Source organism: Carcharhinus amblyrhynchos, chromosome 6 (genome assembly GCF_965287045.1).
Source record: "Carcharhinus amblyrhynchos chromosome 6, sCarAmb.v2.hapA, whole genome shotgun sequence".
Lineage (NCBI taxonomy): Eukaryota > Metazoa > Chordata > Chondrichthyes > Carcharhiniformes > Carcharhinidae > Carcharhinus > Carcharhinus amblyrhynchos.
In genome coordinates, this window is record NC_137329.1 from 39,864,667 (window position 1) to 39,890,672 (window position 26,006).

General features: G+C 41.6%; 1 protein-coding gene across 4 annotated transcripts in view; it reads right to left on the minus strand.

Annotated features, from left to right (window-relative positions):
* Window positions 1-979: 979 nt before the first annotated feature.
* The window catches only part of abcc8 (ATP-binding cassette, sub-family C (CFTR/MRP), member 8), a 251,996-nt gene continuing 226,969 nt past the window's right edge, over window positions 980-26,006 (minus strand). For 2 of the 4 annotated variants that reach the window (XM_080190275.1, XM_080190277.1), the window contains 9 exons: window positions 23,378-23,498; window positions 23,133-23,263; window positions 19,305-19,383; window positions 17,557-17,665; window positions 14,396-14,499; window positions 10,863-10,996; window positions 7,193-7,255; window positions 1,369-1,528; window positions 1,106-1,193 (listed from right to left, as the gene is read on the minus strand). In XM_080190275.1, coding sequence (XP_080046401.1) covers window positions 1,394-1,528; window positions 7,193-7,255; window positions 10,863-10,996; window positions 14,396-14,499; window positions 17,557-17,665; window positions 19,305-19,383; window positions 23,133-23,263; window positions 23,378-23,498 — 876 coding nt within the window. In that variant the 3' untranslated portion in view covers window positions 1,106-1,193; window positions 1,369-1,393. Of the gene's footprint in view, window positions 1,194-1,368; window positions 1,529-7,192; window positions 7,256-10,862; window positions 10,997-14,395; window positions 14,500-17,556; window positions 17,666-19,304; window positions 19,384-23,132; window positions 23,264-23,377; window positions 23,499-26,006 lie in introns of all 4 variants that reach the window. The other 2 variants (XM_080190274.1, XM_080190276.1) reach the window with 1 other exon arrangement.

A 26,006-nucleotide genomic window follows, 5' to 3' on the forward strand; every position in this document is an offset into this window, starting at 1 on the left:
GCACATGGGCTATGGTCCACTGGAAAGTTTACAAGAAACTAGAGAATTCAGGACATTTGCTTTGCTGGTCTGAGTAGGGAATTATGATTATAAGTTATGAATTATGATTTATATGGTGGTGAATGCTAGCCATGTGCATTAGCTAGATAGGATTTGGAGGCTTATGGAATTCTCTTAAGTAATGGTAATAGTAAATGTTTCTGTTTGATGCTTGAAATGGTTTTATGTTAATATGAGTTTAGATTTGAATTGTAATAGGAACATAAGAAATAGGAGCAGGAGTAGGCCATCTAGCTCTTTGAGCCTGCCTCGCCATTCAATAAGATCATGGCTGATCTGAAGTGGATCAGTTCCACTTTCCTGCTCTCTCCCCATAACCCTTAATTCCCTTGTCTATCAAAAACCTATCTACCTGTGACATAAATATATTTAGCGAGGTAGCCTCCACCACTTCAATGGGCAGAGAATTCCAGAGATTCACCACCCTTTGAGTGAAGAAGTTCCTCCTCAACTCTGATCTGAACTGTCCCCCCCTTATCTTGAGGCTGTGCCCTGTAGTTCTGCTATCGTTTCTAAGCAGGGAGAATCTCTCTACCTCTACCCTATCCATCCCTTTCATTATCTTATATGTCTCTATAAGATCCCCCCCCATCCTTCTAAACTCCAACGAGTACAGACCCAGTCTATTTAGTCTCTCTTCATAGTCCAACCCCCTCATCTCTGGTATCAGCCTAGTGAACCTCCTCTGCACTCCCTCCAAGGCCAATATATCCTTCCTCAAGTGCGGCGACCAAAACTGCACACAATACTTCAGCTGCGGCCTCACCAGTACCCTGTAGAGTTGCAGCAAAACCTCCCTACTTTTATATTCTATCCCCCTTTTGTACTTTCCTTTTGTACTAACTAGTGCAAGGTATGGTGTGACATAACATTTTGATGTGATGGCAGTGAACAACTTATACTATTGCAACACAAGCCATAAGAAATGTGCCAATTTTATTTACAGATCAAATGAAATTACAAAAGCAACTCTAGAATGCAATTATTGCTATGTATCATTTATCTGCCTGCACAAAAGAGGCAAAGATTCCGTCCCTTTGTTCCAAGAGTATGCTGGGAGTGTCATATTCTAGGATAATTCCTCTTTTCATCACAATCACCAAGTCTGCATTCAAAATGGTGTGCACTCGATGCTGGAAAACAGGAACATCCTTTAGCACAATTTACTGCTAACCAAGGTACCTTTTCAAAAATATGAACATTGGTTAGCCACTCAATGCTGAAATATAAAACACAGCCCGTGTTAGTGTGAAAGCAGAGGACAACTCTTATGTGTATGAGGGGTTAACACAGCATTCCCATACAAACCCAGTGGGCCAATTTGCGACCATCTCTACTTATTGGACTTCACTAAAAAGGCAAAGGTACTGTTCTTGCTCAGTAAATTGGATACAGTATCATTTTCTTCTATTGTGCCATCCGACAGGACTATAATCTGATCCGCATCCAGAATTAAACAAACTCGGTGCTAGAAAGGAAAAGGGTAAAGAAATCCTTCACACTGAGAACAGCCAGGTCATAACAAAACTTCCATAATATCTACTGCATGAATAGCGTACAATACATTATTATCAATATACTGAACTACCCCATCCCACCTTCATCATTGTAAAACACACCAGAATTCTGCACCATTCCAATTTTAATTCACCCCATTAATAACATTCATTATCTTCTTTTTCAATCATCAAGCTGATTGTAATCAACAGTTACTCAAACACTCATGTCACACAGGCACACAGTAAAAGGTGTAGATCATTTAATCCCTCATGCCTGTGCCTCTATGTAGTTCAAGTTATAGAATGTTTCTATCCATTTCAATCACGTGCTATCCTGTAGCTCTACTGTTGTGATGTAACTTAATTTCTCTGTACACTGAAACTCCAACAGCGGCATTTATTGCAGTGAGGGCAGGCAGTAGCATTGTGGTATTGTTGCTGGATTAGAGGACTTGCATTCAGATTCCACCAGATAGTGAAATTTGAATTCAATAAAAAATCTGGAATTAAGAATCTACCAATGACCATGACACCACTGTCAATTGTTGTAAAAACCCATCTGATTCATTAATGTCTTTTAGGACAGGAAATCTGCTGTCCTTACCTGGTATGGTCTGTGATTTCAGCGTCACCGCAATGTGGTTGACTCTCAACTGTCTGAAATGGCTTCACAGTCTACTCACTTGTACCAAACTGCTAAAAAGCTTGGAACCAGATGGACCACAAGGCATTAACCTTGGCACTGGAAATAGCAGCAACTCAGCTCTGTGAACCCTGCAGAATCCTCCTTACCAACAGTTGGGGTAGTGCCAAAATTGTGTCTCACAGACTAGTTAAGCAACAGCCTGATATAGATATACTCATGGAACCATACCTTATAGATCATGTGTCAGACACTACTGTCACCATCCTTTGGTATGTCCCATCTCACCAGCAGGACAAACCCATCAGAGGAGGCGATACAGTGATATACAGACAGGAGAGAATTGTCCTGGGAATCCTCAATGTTGACTCTGGATCCTATGAAATCTCATGGCAAAACGTCAAACATGGGAATCCGCCTGCTGATTATGACATATGGTGCACTGTCCCCCACCAGCTGATGAATCAGTACCTCATATTCAGCACCACTTAGAGAAAGCTCTAAGGGTGGCAGCGATACAGAATGTATTCTGGGTGAGAAACTTCAATGTTGATCGCCAAGCGTAGCTTGGTAGCACCATTACTGATAGAGCTGGCTGAATCTTAAAGGGCATGGATTGCTAGATTGGATCTGTGGCAGGTGGTGAGGGAATCAATAAGAGGTTTAAGTATACTTGACCACACCCTCACCAACCAACCTGCTGCAGATGCATCTGTCTAGGAGAGTATCAATTCGAGTGAGCACTGCACAATTCTTGTGGAGACGAAGTTCTGTATTCACATTGAGGACATCCTTCATCATGTTGTGTGGTATTACCAAATGCTCAATATGATAGACTTAGAACAGATCTAGCAACTCAAGAGTGAGCAACCAAGTGGTGCTCTGGACCATCAGCAGCAGCAGCAGAATTGTACTCGATCACAATCTGTGACATCATGGCCCATCATGGCTCCGCTCTATTATTCTCACAAAGTCAGGTGATCAACCCTGGTTCAACAGTGTGATTGCCTCTGACATCACAGCAGAATTTGGGAGTGTGGCGTCAAGGTGTCCTAGCAAAATGGAAATTGGGCAAAATTCTCAATTGGTTGGAGTCGTACCTAGCGCAAAGGAAGATGATTGTAGTTGTTGGAGGTCAATCATCTCAGCTCCAGGACATCACTGCAGGTCATCATCAGGGTAGTGTCTTAGGCCCAACTGTTTTCAGCTTCTTCATCAATGACCTTGCTATCACAAGGTTAGAAGAGGGGATGTTTGCTGATGATTGCACTATGTTTCGCATCCAGCACGACTCAGACACTGAAGCAGCTTATGTCCAAATACAGCAAGAGCTGGACATAATCAAGGTCTGGGCTGACAAGTGGCAAGTAACATTCATGCCACACAAGTCCCAGACAATGACCATTTTCAACAAGAGAGATTCTAATGATCATGTCTTGACATTCAATAGCATTACCATCGCTGAATCTACCACTGTCAACATCTTGGGGGTTACCATTCACCTGAAATTGAATTGGACTTGTGAAACAAATACTGAGGCTATAAGAGCAGGTCAGAGGCTAGGAATCCTGTGGTGAATAATTCACTCCTGACTCTTCAAAGCCTGTCCACCATCTACAAGGCACAAGTCAGGAATCTGATGGAATACTCTCTTGTGTAGATGAATGCAGCTCCAACAGCACTCCAGAAGCTTGACACCATTTAAGATAAAGCAGCCCACTTGATTAGGACCCATCCACAAAGATTCCCTCCACTGACCACCGACAGTCATGTGTACATCTACAAGACCCACTGCAGGAATTCACCAAGACTCTGTAGTACTTACCAAACACACGACTGATTTGATTTATTAGCGTCATATGTATTAGTATACAGTGAAAAGTATTGTTTGTTGTGTGCTATACAGAAAAAGCATACTGTACGTAGTGAAGGAAAGGAGAGAGTGCAGAATATAGTTTTACAGTCACAGCTAGGGTGTAAAGAAAGATTAACTTATTGTGAGGTAAGTGCTTTCAAAAGTCTGATGGCAGCAGGGAAAAAACTTTTTGAGTTGGTTGGTATATGTTCTCAGACTTTTGTATCTTTTTCCGATGGCAGAAGGTGGAAGGGAGTATGTCCGGGGTGCATAGGGACTATGATTACGCTGCTGGCTTTTCTGAGACAGTGGGTAATGTAAATTGTGTCACTGTATGGGACGCTGGTTTGAGTGATGGACTGGGCTTCATTCATGACCCTTTGTAGTTTATTGCGGACTTGGACAGAGCAGGAGCCATACCAAGCTGTGATACAACTGGAAAGACTGCTACCATTTAGTAGGACAAAAGCAACAGACACAGGGGAACCCCGCCTGGAAATTTCCCTCCCAGGTACTCACCATCCTGACTTGGAAATATAATTGCTGTTCCTTCACTATTACTGGGTCAAAATCCTGGAACACCCTCCCTAACAGCATTGTGGGTGTAAACTACACCACTGGGACTTCAGCGATTCAAGAAGGCAGCTCACCATCACCTTCTCAATAGCGGATGGGCAATAAAATGCTGGCCTAGCCAGTGATGCCCAGATCCCCATGATTGAATTTTAAAAATCAGCATTTCAACCTTTTTTATAAAGACCCAAACTCCAATCTACTGTTCCCATGAATGATTCTTTAAACACCTTAATCATTCCATTCCTGCCATGTTGACAATAATTTGTCAGTAACTAGCTCATTACATCTGAGCTTCAATCCTTTTAAATTTTCTTTTCTTTAAAATTTACATCACACCAGTTACAGACCATCCCCAAAACACTTCATGGTTCTTTTCTACAGTATTATTGTTGGACATTAAGATATATCATACACATGGGACTCAATTTTTAATTCCTGGGCAAGGACATGCCAAAGTGAAAAGTCTGGCTTTCTGGGACTGCTGCTAATGGCCTGATCTCATTTTGTATGTTGTTTGCTGACCTCTCAGTCAAAAAGGATGGGAGGTTGGCAGGAAACTGGTGTCTGGCTGTTAAAATTGGATGGCAGAAGGCTGGCACTCGGATCCAGGGGAATTGTTCCAGCCATAATTGGAGAAAGTCAGCTGGGGGGGAGGGGGGGGAGGGGAAATCCAGGGTGAGAGAGGCCTATGGTTCACTTGTGGGGCCCACAGGGTCATTCCTTTCCCTGGCCCCTGATCTAGAAAAATACTTCTGACTGTGGCCACTCCCCTGTTCAGACCGTGTGTTAAAATAGTACATCACATCCTGATGATGTCACTGAAATTTGATCTGTATATTTAAGGATGTCCGCATCAGCTTAGGGTTAGTATTCTCGTTGCTGATAATTGTACACTGCTGTTCCCCTGGTTGGGATGGAAAATTTTAACTGTTGTTCCATTGAAAATTGGCTACTGCCTCCATTCATTAAAACAAATCCAACACTCTGGACTCTGCCCATGATTCCCGATCTCAAATACAGTCATACAATATATTTGTTTATTCTTATATTCTATTTATAGTCATGTAGTGGTTATGTTACTAAACTTGTAATCCAGAGGGTCAGATCAATTAAAACTGAGCTCAAATTCACCTGCAACCCACTCATCCCCACTCAAACGTTTACAGAAGAAATAATTAGTAAAAGTGGGTATGAAGTTGCCATATTAACCTAACTGGTTCACTCATCTTCTTATTCAGTCTGGCCGAAATCGACTCCAGTCCAATATCTGTATTGTTTATGCTCGATTACCATCTGAAGTGGCTGGTGTATCAGTACACCAGGTGACACATCATATTCTTGTGGCCAAAATATGTCACCGTTTTCAGTTTGAGTGAATTCAAAAAGTTCCCTACTCAAATCAATGTGCAAAACATGAACAATTCAGCATCCCATGCAATTGAATTTCCTGGGGGTGGGGGAAGAAATTCTTCCTATTGAAAGTTAGGGCAAGAATTTTCCCCCAAAATTTTAAGTTCCCAATTTGTATGAAAACGGGAGTAATTCCAGTTGGGTTTTTTTTAAGTGTGATTCTCAGATTGAATCTCCCACACGCTGTGCATCACAGAGTGCCCTAGTGAGATTCACTCTGAAAATCTGAGGCATATTCCCCATTGGAGAGGGCAGCAGCATAGTGCAGTGGTGCATGTGCTGGTCTGTCAGAGCGGAGATTGGTGCATGCGCAGTGCTTCTGCATTGCCGGTCTCCCGATTGCTGACCAGCCCAATCGCTGGCCAGCCCTGTGATCGCCCCCCCCTCCACTTTGCTGCCTCTCCGACCCAAGTCTCAATGTCCCCACTCCCTGGCCAGCCCCAATCTCTCCACTTGGCCAGCCCTGATCCCCTGGCAGCCCTTCCCTTCACCCAGATGGCCAACCCCAAACGCCATCCTCCCTCCCTCTGCCTACGATCCCTGTGCAAGTGGAAGCAGGAACTTATCACCCCCATCGATTGCCCCTCCCCCAATCAACTTCATTCCTCTGGCTTCACTTCCTTGGCATGGCCCAGTGTCCGATGGGCAGTGCCAAGGTGCCCCTTGTGCAGTACCTGGGGCCAGTCTGGTATTGCCAGGTTGAAACTGTCCAGGGGGCACCCCCTGTTAACCTGACCTCCTGGGGGAGTCCTCCATGGTCTCTCTTCACTCCAGTGGGGAGCTGTTGTAAACCCTGCTGGAGTGAAACACTCCTGGGAGGGCCAGGGGGTGTAGGGTGTGGAAAGAGATGCTCCTGGGCCCAGAGACTTGAGTCCCAGGCCTGCTATTCAAATGCAAGTGTAATTATAATACTGGAATGAGCTCTGCACTGATTTTCGGCATGGAGTTGATGATGCTGAAAAGCGTTGCCATGGAGATGTGTGGAGACCCAGGAGCCCAGCGTGAAGCCCACAAAACAGCCTCCGCTGATGCCAGCCCCTAATCTTCAAACTCCTTCATCTACAATTAGTGGCGCCTAACATCCTGGAAACTCTATGACCATTCCAAATCTTAGCAAAATGTGAAACCAGTAAAGCAGGTAATACTTACAGCAATGGTCACCACCGTCCGATCTGCAAAGGCTGTCATCACAACCTTCTGTAAAATATTTTCCTATGAGAGATAACAAATAACATTAGTTCTTTTTCCAACAGAGTTTACATACCAGTAACTACAGTTTACATAATCCCCATGTTACAGTTCCTATTTGTATGTTTCTCCAGCTGCCTTCACCCAATATTTCTCACCTAAGCTAAGTGAGACTGTCTGGAGAAAGATAGTTCACTTTGCTTCAGGACATGGTTTGACTTTCAATTTACACCACAGTGTGATGCAAGGGAAACCACTTCCCTCCAAAATTACATTTGCAGTTAAAGATACAATCTAAGGCTGAACTTGATGGATATTCACATTGTAAATGCAACACAGGACACAACAAGAACACATTCCCCAATAATGAGTCAAATCACTCTTTCATCAGAAACAATAGTAAATTAGATATGTCCAGGTTTTATCTTCCTCGGCTGTATACCTGGCCAGTCATCCTGGCCTTGGGTGACTCTCCATACGGAATCTGCATATTCTCCCCTTGTATGTGTGGATTTTTTCCCAGTGCTCCAGTTTCCTCCACAATCCAAAGATGTGCAGGTGAGGTGGATTGGCTATGTTAAATTGCTCCTTAAATTAGACTGATTAGTCATAGGAAAGGTGTGGTCTTACAGGGATAGTGTGGGGAGAGGGCCTGGGTGGGATGTGCTGTCAGAGAGTCTGCAGACTCAATAGGCCAAATGGCCCATTCTGCATTGTGTGGATTCTATACAGCCAGCAGAGTACTTTAAGGGACTCTTTCATAAGAACATAAGAAATAGGAGCAGGAGCAGGCCATCCAGCCCTTCAAGCCTGCCCCGCCATTCAGTAAGATCATGGCTGATCTGTCGTGGCTCAGTTCCACATTCCCGCCCTCTCCCCATAACCCTTAATCCCCTCGCTTATCAGAAACCCATCAACCCGCGTCTTAAAAATATTTAGCGAGGTAGCCTCCACCACCTCAACGGGCAGAGAATTCCAGAGATTCACCACCCTTTGAATGAAGAAGTTCCTCCTCAACTCCGTTCTAAACCGCACCCCCTTTATCTTGAGGCTGTGCCCCCTAGTCCTACTGTCCTTTCTGAGCAGGAAGAGCCTCTCCACCTCTATTCTATCCATCCCATTCATCATTTTATACGTCTCAATGAGATCTCCCCTTATTCTTCTAAACTCTAACGAGTACAAGCCCAGTTTATTCAGCCTCTCCTCATAGCTCAACCCCCTCAACTCCAGTATCAGCCTAGTAAACCTCCTCTGCACTCCCTCCAAGGCCAAAATATCCTTGCGTAAGTACGGCGACCAAAACTGCACACGGTACTCCAGCTGCGGCCTCACCAATGCCCTATACAGCCGCAGCAAGACCTCCCTACTTTTATATTCAATCCCCCTCGCTATGAAGGCCAGCATCCCATTAGCCTTCCTGACCACCTGCTGCACCTGCAGGCTGGGTTTTTGCGACTCATGCACAAGGACCCCGAGGTCCCTCTGCACCGTCGCCTGCTGCAGTTTTTCGCCCCGTAAGTAATAGTCCTTCCTACCATTATTCCTACCAAAGTGGACCACCTCGCACTTGCCAACATTAAATTCCATTTGCCATTTCCTGGCCCATTCGCCCAGCCTATCTAGATCCTTCTGCAGACTCTCCACACTCTCCGCGCAATTTGCCGTTCCACCAATCTTGGTGTCATCAGCAAATTTCAACACCATACACTCGGTTCCCTCCTCCAGATCATCTATATAAATGGTAAATAGCTGAGGCCCCAGCACCGACCCGTGGGGCACTCCACTAGTCACCAACCGCCAATCCGAATAGCACCCATTAACCCCGACTCTCTGCCTCCTATTTGACAATCAATCCTCTATCCACGCTAACACCCTACCCCCAACTCCATGCCCCCTTACCTTACCCCTTTCCCAAGTAGGGGAGAAAGAGATCAAAATAATCCTGTATTGCAGCAGGCTTCTGAAGCCATTTGTCTTATTTGTTTACCTCTCTTTGAAGTATTGTGCTCAGATTTGCAAAGTAACCATCCTGACAAATCTACTGCAAACTAAGATATTTCGGAAATAAAATGTGGCAATCTGCTCTGTACACCCAGAAAAACAACTGAACAAAATAGCTGCATGTGGGAATCACTGCACTGAGACCGGCGAAGGAACAGCTAACCATAAACTTCACTTTTCTTTCTTCACAAACTGTAGAAATTTTTTTTAGCCTATCCTCGTATTCTGCCATCTGTACAAGTGCGTGCATGTGTGTCTGTGTATGTGTGTGTGTGTGTGTATAGGAAAACCTGTCTCACTAATCTTTACAATGAGAAAGCATAAATAATGGGTATTGGCAAAGCACATTTTCTCTAAATTCACAAAATATCCTGTTATAGTCAAACCTGGAGTGAGAGACGAGGGGAGTTATTACATCCCTCCTCACTTGGTCTTAGCATCATCTACCTGGAAATATCTGAGGACATTTGTCTTTGCAGGCTAGGCTGCATCATTGAATTGTAGCCGTCTAACTAGCAAACAACATTGACCACATCCTGAATGAATTGACCAGCACCCCTTCTAAAGTTTTAATATCTTTCCTCTCTCTTTGAACCCAAAACTGCACTCTAAGGTTTTATTAAGATGTTGTAAGTCTTATCTGTTGGTGTTTATATGATCTATCTCTTCAGTTGTAACCTAGAATTTTAATGTGGAGATGCTGGTGTTGGATTGGGTAGGGCACAGTAAGAAGTCTCAGAACACCAGGTTAAAGTCCAACAGGTTTATTTGGAACAACGAGCTTTGATGAAGGAGGACCACTCTGAAAACGTGTGAACCTGTGTTCTTCCACACAATTTTGTAAACTTTTATTGAGTATCGTTTCTTCTGTTTTTTATCAAAATGTTGCCTCACACTTACCGACATTGAACTTCATCTGTCACTTTTTAGTTCACTCTCCTATCTTTTGCGCTTTCCTTTGGTCATCTGAAGAATGAATTTAATCTCCTATTTTATAATTTACTAATTTTGATATCAATCTTTCTTAGAATATATATGCAAACAATTGATGGAGAAAGTGAAGGAATATAGCTCCATGATTGAAAACTGTTGGACTCCGCTTACCACTTTGAACTTCTCAACTTCTATTCTCCATTTTTTCTCTAATAACCACTTTTTAATCAAGGTTGCAATTTCTCCCTTAATTTCAGATCCTTTAAACAATTCTACCAATTTCCTGTGTGCTATCTTGTCGAGCACCATTCAACATCTACGCATACCGCATCCACTATAATTGCCCTACCTACCATGTCTGTACTTCCTTTCAGATTATGAGGGTCAAGCACAAATGTTCCTTTTGAAATCCATACCAACTACATTTAAATATTTTCTCTTTTATCTAGATAAATGGTAATTTATTTCTTCATTAGTGAGACTAAAATTTCTTACCACAGATGTTGAATGAATTGTAGTCTTTATGCCATTTGGCTGGGGATATTTTTGATCCCTAGTCAAAGTCTTGTTGCAAGATGTTGGAATTTTCAAGTTTAAAATACCTTGACAATACAATTGCTAAAATCAATCCATAGAACCCTGGGATGATATTACACAGTGAATAAACCATCAGTGGAAGCTGGAGCATGGTACTTACTGTTGCCATGTCTATCGAGGCTGTGGCTTCATCCATGATCAGCACGCTACTCTTGCGCACAAATGCTCTCGCCAAGCAAAACAGCTGACGCTGACCCAAGCTAAAATTTTCCCCTCCTTCAGTGACTATAGCATCTACCGTTCAAAGGTAAAAATAAAAATAATTAAAAACCAGGATAATCATTGAATAAGCTTTCACCTAAACCTCAATAAGTAAATTTTCATATTACATACACCAAGGTCAAGATGTTCCAACACTTCTGGTATGCTGTGAAAAAGCAATATTTGGTCATCATTTTTCCAATTACTCTGTCTAAACTTATTGTAAATCATTGTCACCTTGTTTATTACTTTGAACCAAGTACAAAGAGCCTGATTATAAGTGTCAATGTGTCTACCTTTGTTCTCCAGTATCAAAATGTGTGGAGCCAAGGAGAGGTGGTTTAATTTAAATAATGGAGGCAGACACCTGTACCACTAGTGGAAACTGTCACAGTTGAAAAATGTGACCTAGCATTCCAGTCAAGGGGGATGGATGGATGGGAGAACACCAGTCAGAAGGTATAACATTATGTTGTGTCAAGTATCACAACTTGTTCCACCACGGATGATTGAATCTACCACATTTTGTTACTCTGTAGCATTCTGGAACTTTGTCAGTGTTTTGGAAACCCAATGGCATGAGTCCATCCATTTCCCTCTCAAAACTATAAATTGGCAGCATTTTCTGTTCATTTATCAAGGTACTCATATCATAAACCATCTTTTTCAGATACACATCAACTTGCACTGGGTTGGAGTTAGGTATTGCAATTAGACAAGAGATGCTATCTGGGATGTGATGGAAATGAGGAGGAAAGTGGCAGAGGTGGACGGGGTAAGTTGGATAGATCTAGAGACCCAGTCTGAAAGCCAGTAGGAAATTTAAATATTAATGGACCCATGCAATTTTCCCAGAGGTGGGAAGATGTTTAGGTTAGAGTTGGGTCAGGATCCCAAACACAAGTTCTCCAGCATCATGGTAGAAATTCTCAGTCCTAGGATGAGTTTGCATTTCCTGTTCATTTCATTGGGTTGAGTAGGTTTTGGAAGACTTCTGAAAACATGCCTTATTTGAGACTTCAGGAGCCTTGATTGAAGCATGTTGCAGAGTCAGGAACATTCTAATAGGTAAGTGTTAAAATTTTTTGACAACTTCAAATATCATTATTAAATGGCGTTTGTAAGCTACTTATATTTTTACTGCAGTGATTGATCACAGAACCCTGTGTTGTAAAAGTTGACCATTATATTGAGAAGAATTGTGTAAGTTTTGAGATGCATTAGAGTACCTTTCCCACTAGAAAAAATGCTTTCGTATGTCCAAACCTTAAGAAACCAGTGCTTCAGAACTTTAAGGTTATGATCTAAAGCACTTTAAATGTCCCGTTCTGTATATTTGAAAAAAACATGCTTTTGTTTAAATAAAAAACAGCCATCTGCTTTTGGACAGCTCCTCTGATGTAGCTTAAAAAAACATAGCTATCTGTTTTTCCATTTTCAATAGGTTCCATTGGTTACAGCGATATTTGTTTGTTTTGACATTTGAGCCCTTAATGAACACGTGGCTGAGTTTCAAAATCTATTGAGTAACTTATTTCAGCTGTGTAGCCATCCATCTGCCTGCTCTACCTGTGTCATTTTCTTCCTCATTCCCATCACATCCCTATCAGCCTCTCTTGTCTAATTGCAACATCTACCACGAGGCTCCAACCTAGTGCATATTGATGGGTATCGTAGGTTCTGAGAAAGATGATGGTTTAAAAATAGAGTACATTGCTAAAATCATGGCACTTAATCTTTAATCTGTCTTTGATGTGGTCACTTTTTCTTTTATAACTGAATGACCACTTGAGGAGGTTTTTTTTGCATTTGGCCTGGAGTCTTTTTCAGGATGATTTTTTTTTGAGTGACAGCTCTATTACAAGGAAGGCCCTCCATCCATCCCATCTCAGCACCTGCACTCCAATTATGCCACCCTGGGAGTCTAGAAACATAAACCCTGACTGCCTATATCTCCAGAAATGAAAATATCATGGGTATAGTCAGAGGTGTCAGACAAGATTTTCTGAAATCCAGGAAAAGGCCTGACTTGAATTTCTTGACTCCTATAGGAAAAAACAGCCCATTGTAAAGCAAGGGCTTTTGATTGGTACTTAAATAAAAAAAAATCCTTATTCACTTGAAGTAGAAAGATGAAACAAAGATGACAAAATAATTCTGTTCTGTGAACCAGTCATTTTTGATTCTCATACATTAAAAAGGTAGGTGCAGTAAACATTGAGTTTTCCACTCTCACTTTCATCAACCTTTCACTCTGCAAGCTATCTCGCTCACTCTGAACTAGAAATAAAAACTTTAAGATAGTTTTCTCTTGTCCAAAAATACTACATCTGATCTTAAAATCATTTGGAAAAACACATTCATAATGTGGTCACTGATTCAGTCTGTGATTTTGTGGAGGTGACATTCATCTTATACTGTAGTTCAAAATGGCCAATGGTGAATTGACAGCTCATTTTGCATTATTTCTCTAAATTTTCTTTTGGATTGACTTCAATGGGAAAGAAAATCAGGCAGACTATAAAATAGGTTGTCAGTCACTAGTGGCCATTTTGCACTACCTGCCAAGATGAATGTCTCTTTTTTTCTCTCATACACTCAATGTCCCTCAACTATTCTCTGTGTTCTATCTCTCAAATATACATACTCTCCCTCACAGACACTGCCTTTATCTCAAACAAACCTAAAGCGAGGTAATTGTCACAATTGATAATCACACAATCAAATTTGAAGCTGATTCAAGTCGGTGGTGGTGGAGACAAAATCGTTGGGGTCTTTTAAGAGGCTTTTGGATGAGTACATGGGATTTAATGGGATTGAGGGTTATAGATAGGCCTGGTAGGTAGGGATATGATCGGCGCAACTTGTGGGCTGAAGGGCCTGTTTGTGCTGTAGTGTTCTATGTTCTAACAAAATGATAGCTCCACATCAAAATATAAACTTAAGAACCAGACCAAAACACCTTGTCCAAGGTCAGGTTTATGAGATAAAAGGTGCTCATACATACAAAATATAACAGAGGTTTTATTATGTTATTATGAAATCAATTGCCTTATGTTTTATTTTGATGAAAATCTTATTTTAAAACTAAAGGTGGGCTTTTACAGCCTTGCTCATCCTGAAACTGTAAAATCCCGCCTGAGGTCAATGGACCTTCCCATGCTCCACCCATCACCCACTCTGATTCTGTGGTGGGCTGGCCGGTAAACTCCAGCCTAAATTTGTGGATTATTGGAAATTTTGTGTAAAATCAATTGAAAGATATAAAATCTATTCATTAAATGACACCTTTGAAGAAATGCAACCCTAAAGGAACAGAAGAGTAAATCGAAATCATGCATTCTCATCTATAACTGAAGTTTATCTATCATGAAAGCACAAATTTTGTTAGTGGTGTGCTTCCCTTGCAAATTATTTGATTGCCCCTGTTACCTAAACCTCCTGGTAATGCTTTCACCACATGTTTGAGCTGAGCAATCTCCAGAGACTCCCACAAAACGCTGTCTGTGCACTTTTTCTCTGGATCCAAATTAAATCTGCAAAAAGAAACTTGCATTCAAAATACAACTTTGCAAAAGAATTTTCTGGTTCCTATCATACAAAATACTGGTCAATAAATCTGCCAGCTTGTCACCGCTAGACCAGTTGGTCAATATATTTATAATGCAATACAGTAAGATTTTATTAGTGGTCGCTTACCCCATGAAAATGTCAGTTTCAGTTTAATTTCATTCGTAACTGTTCATATGCTAGTCAATATTTCTCAACGTCGCAATCAGGGGACCAGTTAAAAAAATTACTTTGAATGTGAAGGTTATTTCCTCTGCATCCACTTTTGCATTACCAAGAACTCTGAGATAAGCTCAAAGATAACTTTTCAACGTTCGAAGTATCATTCTCAAGTATAAAGAAAAGGCAAGTTTGAACATCGTTAGCCAATGCTAAATCTGTATTTTTCTTGCTAACATGAAAACTATTAGTTAGACCTTTGAGTTGAAAAGAGCACATCTGGTTTGAAATTACAAATATCAGAAATTTAAAAGGTAATGCTGGAGGTAGGGACAAATGTAACCATCCTCCTCAGCATGAAGATATTCAATATTTGAGCTAATGGGTTAATTGATTGTGAGGCCCCGATTAATTGATCAGACCCACATCTTATTCAGCCAGTAAGGCAGTCACCTGAAATACTGTTATTTCTCTTATATGTTTTATAAATAATCTCTGTTATACATGAAAATAGGGAAAACACCCAGGTTAATCTCTACAGTAGAGTTTGGCACATCCTTAAGAAATACCACTTCTGTCTCAATCCTCACGAGAAAAGGATCTTATTCTAAAAATAGATTTATTTTCAAATCATTCCAATAAGCAAAAACAGGTTCGTCAGGAAATCTGTTCTTCAGTGTGAATCTAATGCTTTTGAGGATGGCCTTAGACCTTTACCCTCTGGAGTCCATCTTTAATATGTACCGGACATTGATTTGAAGCCATGATGTGAGTAGAATAACTTTTCTGGCTTTCTCACCAAATAAACAAAGTAGCAAAACAAATGTTACGGTTACAGGTGCATTTTTTGGGGTTCCACAAGTAGGTTTTAAACCTCTCCTGTGCTGGGATCCTCCCTTGTCCAATTGTAACATTCACCTGCAACACCCTCCCTGGTGTTGCAGGAGAACATTACTTCATTTATTTGTCTCCACCTCACATTTTGCCTTTACCTTTTGCTACTTCCCATTAGTTTCAGGCAGGCAACTAACTGAAAGGGCCAGTAAATGAGGTTGGGATTAGCAGCTATATTAGCAGAGCCTCATGCTAGTCAGATTGGTTTGTTTTCTGTCTTGGCCTCGCTGCCCACCTGATTTCCACTCGAGAGTTAAAATCAGAGCTTTTCTATCTTCAGTTCATCCCCTGCCTTCTGAGTACGCAGAGACATGCTGTTCCCTCTCAGACATACTTTAATCCAGCTAAATCCCTATTCAATTTACAGAAACACTATCCCTTCCTCCAACCCTTGCAGTTCCTGATAACACTTTCCTCATCTTGTCTCTATTATTTCAGTCTGACATTCTTCGCTGTATCCCTTCACTTAAAACTGGTGCTCCCTTTTTCTGTCTGACTGTATATCCATGCTCCCCCTAAAGACCCATTATCACCACTACTATCCAGCTGAAGTTGCAGTCTCCTTTTACACTGCCACTGTTTCTTGTTGACACTTGCCTCCAGCCCTCTGTCCCCATACTAAGCCCCTGCTGACACTCCCCTTTAACACTGCACCCCAGTTTGTGTTGCTATGACAATTTCAAATACAATTCTTTTTGGTTGTACGATATACAGGAAGCTGAGTCTGGCTCATTGGCTAAGTATTTGGTGATTGGTGCTACCATAACACCTTTCCTGTGATTCAATGCAGAAACAAGATTTGTCGAAGTTTACAACCATAGTAATAAGACTAAAAAAAAAATTATTTTCAGAACCAGGGAACAAATAGCAAAGTAACCAAACAGATTACATCCGATTACGGGGCATTAGTGAATGTCTGATGCTGAAGCTCATCTGGGTGACATTTCCTGCACACTTCTTAAACAGGTAATCTCCACAAGTGATTTCTGCCAAGGGGATAGACTGCACTTGGAATATAGTGTTAAAATCTTGTTCCTCATACTATCAGAAAGATGTGGAAACTTTGGAAAGGTACAGAAAAGATTTACTGGATGTTGCCTGGTACGGAGGGCATTAGCTATGAGGAGAGGTTGGAGAAACTTGATTTGTTCTCACTGTAACAACAGAGTTTGAGGGACGAACTGACAGAAGTCTACAAAATTGAGGGGTATGGACAGAGTGGACAGTCAGAAGCTTTTTTCCAGGCTGGAAGAGTCAATTACTAGGGGGCATAGGTTTAAGGTGTGAGGGGTAAGGTTTAAAGGAGATGTACGAGGCAAGATTTTTTCACAGAGGGTGGTGGCTGCCTGGAATTCGCTGCCAGGGGAAGTGGTGGAAGCAGGTACGATTGTGAGTTTTAAGGGGCACCTTGACAAATATAAAAATAGGGTGGGAATAGAGGGATATGGTCCCCGGAAGGGTAGGGGGTTTTATTTCAGTTGGGCAGCATGGTTGGTGCAGGCTTGGAGGGCCGAAGGTTCTGCTCCTGTGCTGTAATTTTCTTTGATCTTTGATAGTACAAGTTTATTTGTGTTAGTACATAGCCCACAGAATAATCAGATCTGTCTCCCTGCTACAGACATCTATATATCCTTGTTTCCCTCAGTATTCTTTCCTTGTGGGTAATGACCCAGAGGTATGTCTGTTATAGAGATATTGTCTCACATTGCTTAAAATCGAGAAAGTGGACTAGCAAACCAACTTTAGCTCAGATATACCTCAACTGACAGAAGCTGATTAAAATTTAATCCCAGAAAATCCCGAACACAGTTCATTGTAATGAAAATTTTCCATAATAAACATTTGGAAGCAATAGCCATCTTAAAGAGCTTAAGCTGGTTGCATCCAAGGCTGACTCACATGTAAACTGTGGAATGGCTTTTGTAGAATTATTGACAGTAGGTCCAGATTGCCTGATGGTCAGTACTCACCGTATTGAACCACTGAACAACACCGGATCTTGAAGAATGATGGAAAGTCTGGATCGTAATGTGTTTAGCGGCAGTTTGGAAATGTCAATTCCATCAATAATTATTCTTCCTATGCAATAAAAGACAACAACACTTTAATTTTCAGCCATGCTGCTTTTAAACCATCATGGCATACAATATATATTTGATTAGAAAAGGAATATAAATATGGTGTTCATTTTCAATATATCTATATCTAAATTGATGGAGGGAATGAATGTTTAAGATAATGGGTGAGGTACTAGTTGAGTAGGCAGCTTTGCCCTGGGTGGTGTTGAGTTTCTTGAACATTATTGAGCTGCACTCACTCAGGAAAATATTCCATTATGCTCCTGATTTGAGCCTTGTAGATGGTGGACAGGTTTTTGGGAGTCATGAGGTGAGTTACTCACTGCAGATTTCCCATTCTCTGACCTGCTCTTGTAGCCCCAGTGTACGTATAGCTTGTCCAGTTCAGTTTCTGATCAATGTTAGCCACTAGGATATTGATAAAGGGGAATTCAACAATGGGAATGCCATTAACAGGAGATGGTTAGATTCTCTCCAGTTGGATATGGTGATGACCTGTCACTTGTGTGACAAGAATGTTAATTGCCATTTGTCAGCCCAGTGCTGATTAATGTCCATGTTTTGCTGCATTTGGACATGGACTGCTTTAGTGTCTGAGGAGCTGTGAATGGTGCTGAACATTGCTCAATCATCAACGAACGTCCCCATCTTTGACCTTATGATGAAGGGAAGGTCATTCATGATGCATCTGAAGCTGTTTGGGCCTAGGACACTACCCTGAGGAACATGTGCAGTGATGTCCTGGAGCTGAGATGACTGATTGATCTCCAATAGCCACAACCTTTGTGCTAGGTATGACTCCAACCAGTGGAGAGTTTTTCCTCTGATTCCAATTTTGTTAGGGCTCCTTGATGTCAAAGGTTTAGAGTGTCTTGCCCACCCTCATTCTAATTGAGGCCCTTAGCTGAACTTCCCACCTGTTGAAGCTGGTGTGAAGAGTTCCTTGGCAAGATGGGAGCCCTTCAAATCACTCTGCTTGGCCCTCAGGCAGGAAAGAGAGTCACTTCCCTCAACAGCATTTTGCCCTCTGTGAGGGCTCCCTACCCACCAGCCTTTCCATCAACATCCCACTCCTCTCACCCCATTCCCCTTGGCCTTACCTCTCCTCCCCAACAAAAGTACCTGTGCACTTATCTGGTCCTGGACGCCAGGAGAAAATATCTGGGGACTGCTTGTAGACCAATCCTAGCTGTTGTCACTGGCGTCGCTGGGGCTACAGAGTTGCTGGTCGATTGGATTGGATTGGCTGCCTGCTCTCTGAGTTGGAACTTCTGCCTCGGCCCAGAAACCCAGCCTCCAGCCAATCAACATTCCTCAAAGGGTGCAGTGGGTGTGGGGCAGCTGTAATTGGCAGGGTGCACTCCCCACTGACTCTCAGAAAACCTTGTCCTCCAAAAATTCCTGCTATCATAGAATTCTAGACTGGCTGATATGTGCTTGGATGGTCAACATTAGCGATTACAGGGTTTACTTTGACATTCTGCTGGACAGTGCAACCAGTACCATGGCTCTTCAGAATTTTATACTATCAGCAATGCATTTCAAAGTACCAATGTCTGTAGCTCAGATTCAAGACATTCTAGAAAGGTGTGACTGGCAGATGAGAGAATGCTTAAAACAAAGCCAAGTTAATTTTTTACCTTCAAACATATCTACCATCCTGAAAAAGGCTAAAGAAAAGGAAGACTTCCCACTGCCAGTTCGTCCACAGATTCCAACCTGTGTAATGAATGTATTTTAATATTGATTATAGTATAATACATAGTAAAGCCTTCAGTGACGCTTACCAATGGCATGTTATAGTAACATAAATGTTACGCTAAAATCTATTTATGCCTTCATTTGCATAAAATGGCTTCGTTTTTGTATTAAGGACAAGAACTTAAAAGAGAAATCTGTCTTCTATATCTGTCCCTAATCTAAGTTATCTTTCCCTCACCTTTTCTGTATCTGGTATTACAGTGAATTGAATGTGTTTATACTTGGTTTAGATTCTGTGGCCTGGATTTTCATCACTGAGGGAAGGGATTGTGGGAGTCAGGAAAATTCCAAGCCCACTTAGTACCCCCAAAGGTAGGACCTGCATTGCTGGGAGGAGTGGGTGTGGGCTTCAGTTGGGTTAGTCAATGCACAAAAGTGGTCAGCGACAGCCACAGGAGCTGCTGGGTGTGGAAGCAGGGAATTAAAAGGCCTGACTTGGTGCTGTGGGATTTGGTCCCAGTTAAAATAAAAAGGACCACCATTCCTCATGCCACCCCCCCCCCCCCCCTTAGACCTGCACACTTGCATGCTCTATTCATGCCACCTCATACCCATCATGCCAAGGTAAGGCCCACCAAACAATTCCTATAACCTTTTATGCCACCCACATTGAGTTATGGTATTTACATGCCCATGTATCTACTATACACCTTAAAGGAGCATTGAGCACAGTGGCACTTGCACAGTGGGGTGGCCACAGTGGTTAGCACTGTTGCTTCACAGTGCCAGGGACCTGGGTTCGACTTTCAGCTTGGGTGACTGTCTGTGTGGAGTCTGTACTTTCTCCCATTGTCTGCGTGTGTTTCCTCCTGGTGCTCCGGTTTTCTCCCACAGACTGAAGGACGTGCTGGTTAGGTGCATTGGCCATGCTAAATTCTCCCTTAGTGTATCCGAACAGACGCTGGAGTGTGGCGACGAGGGGATTTTCACAGAAACATCATTGCAGTGTTAAAGTAAGCCTACCTGTGATCGTAATAAAATAAACTTAAACAGTTGAATAAAAAAGGTTTAAAAAAGTAATTCATTGATCATTTTCTACTTTCCTAAAAGAAAATTTATCTTAATTACAGAATAATAAAAGAATCAATCACCCAGAACCTTGAAAGCTCTTTATCATGTGTAAATAAACACTGTGAAATTGACAGCAGAGATCAGTGAGCCACAACTGTCAAGCAAGCAATGTTTTTGTTGGGGCTAGAGTGCTTTGGTACTCTGATGGATGACTGGACTCTCAGCCAAGTATATCGTGTGAAAATTGAGTAATGAAAAATTTGAACTGTTGTGTAGGAATCCTGGTATCAGGATCCAGCTGCCATTTTTAAAGGGCACCTGAGTCATCTCAACTTGCTGAAAATCCAGGCCTGCATGTCAATGAATATCCTTTGGTCTGAATGGTTGAAGAACCACACTATTATTTGCCCTGCTCACACGCACCACAGATCTCTTGGAAATAATCTCCAGAAACCACACAATATTGCTGATAAGCCACACTAACAGTCTGTGGGCAGCTATATGCACATTGGAGGTGAACACTGTTCCTTTGTCACTGGTTACAAGCTCTAAGCCAGTGTCTTGTTATGAAGTTCACACGCAATCAATTACATATTTTAAACCATCAAAATTCTACAATCATCAGTAACGTGAATGACTTTAATTGATTTTTTTTATCGGTTTTATTGATTGGAAGAAATATAATGGTCAGGATGGCTGAAGAATGTCCTGCTTTTTGTTAAACTGTGCTGACATGAGATAGCTGGGTCCCAGATCAATTTCCCATCTAAAGGACTGCTGTAAAGACAGTTCAGCACTTCATCAGTGCTGCATTGGAATGTTGACCTAAAATCTGAGTCCTAGCCACAATGTGGACTTTAAGTCACAACTTTCTGACTGAACCAAGGTGACTTTAAAGGTGGCACAGTGGTGCCTTACAGCATCGGGGTCTTGTGTTCAACTCTGGCCTCGGGACACTGTCTGTGGGGAGTTTACATGTTCTCCCTAAGTCTGTGTGGTTTTTCTGCATGTCCACTCACACCCTAAAAGACATGTGTTTGATTGGCCATGCTAAATTTCTCCTTAATATCAGGGGGACTGGAAGGGTAAAAAATCGTGGGGATAGGGCATGGGTGGGACTGATGTTGGCATAGGCTTGATGAGCCAAATAGCCTCCTTCTGCACTGCAGAAATCCAATGATTCAATGACTTTTGTTCAAGAAATCAATAATTTTTCAGATTCTTAGACATCAGAATATTATAGTCAGGAACTACTTTAATCCATTTTCAATTAATTTATCTTTTCCGATCTGCCATTGTTATTGGTTTAGTTTTGTACTGATGCATGGCTTTAGGGTTCTTAATATTCTATTTTTTGGTTTGGTATCAATAAATCCACATCAAAACAATTGCAGGCTCAGACTCACAAGACTTCAATGTTCCAACTGGCTTCATGAAAAAATAACTAACTCTCCTCAGTACCATTAAACATAATAGAGCTGAATTCTTTTCTTTTAAAATGTTTTTCTTCCATCCTAAAGACACACGCTTTAGCTTGAGGATACCTTATACTGCATGAGCAGCTCTATGATACTCATGCAATGAGACATTATTCCAAAGCTTGCTGCAGCATGTAATCCATGAACACAATGCCTATGCAGAGCTGCTGGGGTTTCAGCATAATGGGCTGGTGAGAACAGAAGCAATATTGCACATTAATCAGAGATATAATTCAGGCAAGTGGAGGGGTGAAAGTACTTTATGTTGCTGAAATTTGCCTTCGTTCCAGCACAAACACCACATTATTAACTGCGGCAAAACAGTAGTGTTTTAACTTCTAAAATCTACTGCAATGCTTTGTCCTTATAACATAAACTATTTTGTCAAGTTCTTTATGAGCTGTACTCTCATGCTGATGGTAAACATATACATCAGCATTTCAGTGACCACTTTTTTGTTAAGTCTTCCTTACTCCTGCAGCATTTGATCTGCATTTTCATCGAATCATAGAATCCGTACAGTGCAGAAGGAGGCCATTTGGCCCACTGAGCCTATACTGACAACAATCCCACCCAAGCCCTATCCCCGTAACCTCACATATTTACCCAGCTAATTCCTCTAACTTATACATCCTGGGACACTAAGGGAATTTTTTAGCATGGCCAATCAATTATGCACATCTTTGGACCATACTCTCTCCATTTCCAAATGAGTACAGCTTGTTTAAATGGATCCTGACAGAATTCCAAACCATGAGTTTTGGCAAATCAATGCACACTTTTGGTCTGTAGAGGAAATTGGAGCATCCAGAGGAAACCCTTGCAGGCACAGGGAGAACGTGCAAACTCGACACAGATCATCACCCAAGGCGGAAATTGAACACGGGTCCATGGCACTGCGATCCTGCTGCTCCATCTTGTGCCATTATATGCCATCTTTTATGTCATAATTGAGAAGCATGCCATGTGCAGAATGTGAACACAACCCTTGCTCTCCTAATTAACCTATGACACAATGTATCCAACTACTAGTTGGACAAATGTTCTTCTGGAGGCAATGGTACTCCTGAGCCACTCCTGGTGTGTGCACAGTGTGGTGCTGCATTATTTTTTTGCCCTTGAATCATAATTCAATTCTTTGAAGACCAATTAACAGGGGTATTTCACCTATCTCCATTTGGCAGCACCATATTAGCTAAACATAGCATACCAACCTACCTTCTGTCCTGGGCTGATGTGGGCATTCACATTCTTTAGGACTGGTTTTAGAGTGCTGTCATATCGGACGCTGAGATTCTGAATTTTAATCTCGCCCTCGTCTGGCCAGTTTGGAGGGATTTGGGAAGGCACTATAGCAAAGTAACCAGGATGGGAAAAGAGAATGGTTAGAAGTTTTTTTCATTAAGTTAGCTGCCTCATTATATTTAACTTTCCTATTAAATGTGCCAACTGGGAATACTCACAAAGAAGTCCATCATAATTTTCAGTTTCAATTTTAAGAAGACTGTTAACCCTTTGCACGGCACCCATTTGCACTTCCATATCTGCTAGATTACGAACCATCCAGTTCAAGTAGTTTGAAATCTGAAGAGAGATACCAATGAAGAAACAATTAACTATATTGCTACTGGCAAATCCAGCCAAGCTAAATGTTCCACTAGACAGACTGTCAACATGATAAAACATACGCAGTATTGACCTTCCATGAGTAATAAATTTAATATTACATAAATCATCAATTTATATAAAAAGCATGACCTCATGTTTTTGTCCATCATTAATGGACAACATCTTTTCTACTTTGGTTTTAAATCTAGCATGAACTTCCAGGCAACTAAATGAATTAGTCCGACTTTCAGGATCTCAGATATATCAGCCAATATGAGCAACAATTAGAATCAATAGGAAATCCACCCTTGCAGTATTTATTTCTTTAAATTTAGAGATGTCATAAATAGTCATGCTCCTTTTCCAAAGTACAGCTTGTTTAAATGAACACCTACTCCCGACAGAGTTCCAAACTATGCATTTTGTCAAATTAAATACACATTTATCAGCACTTTAAAGTGTTATAAACAAGGGAAATGTATAGAGTTAGTGAATATTTGAGTTCAAAAGATGAATGTGACCAGCTTGTGCCTGAGTTCATAATGACACTCTTCATCTCCTTCCTCCTCCAGTTCATACTGAGAATCTTCACCTCAAATCATATAAAGGCAATTCGTCTCCTCCCTAATTCAAAAAGGGACTCTTTACTTCTTATTCTCAATTCATTGAAGCACTCACCTTACCCTTTCCTCCTGTTCACAAATGTACTGTTTTCCAATGTAATCCTCTCATCTTCCAGTTTATGTTTTTTTAATTCATTTGTGGGATTTGGGCATCTCTGGCTAAGCCAGCATTTATTGCCTATCCAGAACTGTCCTTGAAAAGTTGGTTGTTAGCTGGCTTTTTGAACTGTTGCAGTCCATATGGTGTGTATGCACCTATAGTGCCATTAGGGAGGAGGTTCCAAAATTTTGACCCAGTGATAATGAAGGGATGGAGATATAGAACATAGAACATAGAACATTACAGCGCGGAACAGGCCCTTCGGCCCACAATGTTGCGCCGACCAGTCTTATTTTTAAAAAAAAAACATTGACCCACTAATCTAAACCAATCCCTTTTCGTCCATAAACCTATCCACCAATCTCTTAAACGCCCCCAAACTAGGCGCATTTACAACTGCAGCAGGCAGGGCATTCCAGTCCCTCACCACCCTCTGGGTAAAGAACCTGCCCCTGACATCCGTCCTATAACTACCCCCCCTTAATTTAAAGCCATGCCCCCTCGTGCTAGCTTTCTCCATCCGAGGAAACAGGCTATCACCATCCACCCTATCTAAACCTCTAATCATCTTATATGTTTCTATAAGATCCCCTCTTAGCCGCCTTCTTTCCAGTGAAAACAACCCCAAATCCCTCAAAGTATTTCAAATATATTTCAAAGTCAGGATGGTGAGTACCTTGTAGTGCCAAGTGATGGTGTTCCCATGTGCCTGCTGCCCTTTTTTTTGATGGTAGTGGTCATGGGTTTGCAAGACATTGTCTCAGGACGCTTGGTGAGTGCACCTGCATCTGTCAGTGATGGAGATATTGAATGTTTGTGGATGGAACATCAATCAAGCAGGCTGTTTTGTCTGGGATGGCGTTAGCTTCTTGATTGTTGCTGGAGATGCACTCATTCAGGCAGGTAAAAAATATTCCATCACACTCCAGATTTGTGTCTTGTAGATGGTGGACAGGCTTTGGGGGTCATGATGTGAGTTACATGCTGCAGGATTTATAGCCTCTGACCTACTCTTGTAGCCACAGCATTTATATGGCTATTCCAGCTCAATTTCTGGTCAATGGTAACCCTCCAGGATGTCGAAAGTGCGGGATTCAGTGATTGTAGTGCAATTCAATGTCAATAGGCAATGGTTAGATTCTCTCTTGCTGGAGATGGTGATTGGCTGGCATATGTGTGTCATAAATATGAATGCCACTTGTCCAAGCCTGGATATTGTTCGGGTCTTGCTGCATTTGGATGTGGACGGCTTCAGTATCTGAGAAGTCGAGAATGATGATGAAGATTGTGCAGTCATCAGCAACATCCCCACTTTGACCTTATGAATGAAGGAAGGTTATTGATGAAGCAGCTGAAGATGGTTAGGCCTAGGACTAAGGCTTTTCCTTAGGAAGTCCTGCAGTGATGCCCTGGAACTAAGATGATTGACCTACAACAACCACAACCATCTTCCATTGTTCACATTATACTTACCTGATTCTTAACAACATTAAATCCATCAGACATCTATTTAAAAGATTGATCCTACAACTGTCTTCTTATATCCCCCTTTGTTCTTTCCCCTAACTTGTGTTTTGCCCCCTTTTAAAAACTGTGCCTGATACTTCAATTTTCTTTCTTACTTTCTCTTCTTCATTTTCTTATTTTACAGAAAAATTGGAAAAAGGAACACATTTCCACTACAGATTCACCCAAGTTTCCTGAGGGAGTTTCAAAACTATAAGTGATTTCTCAGACTTCATTTGCTAATTTAATGTGCAT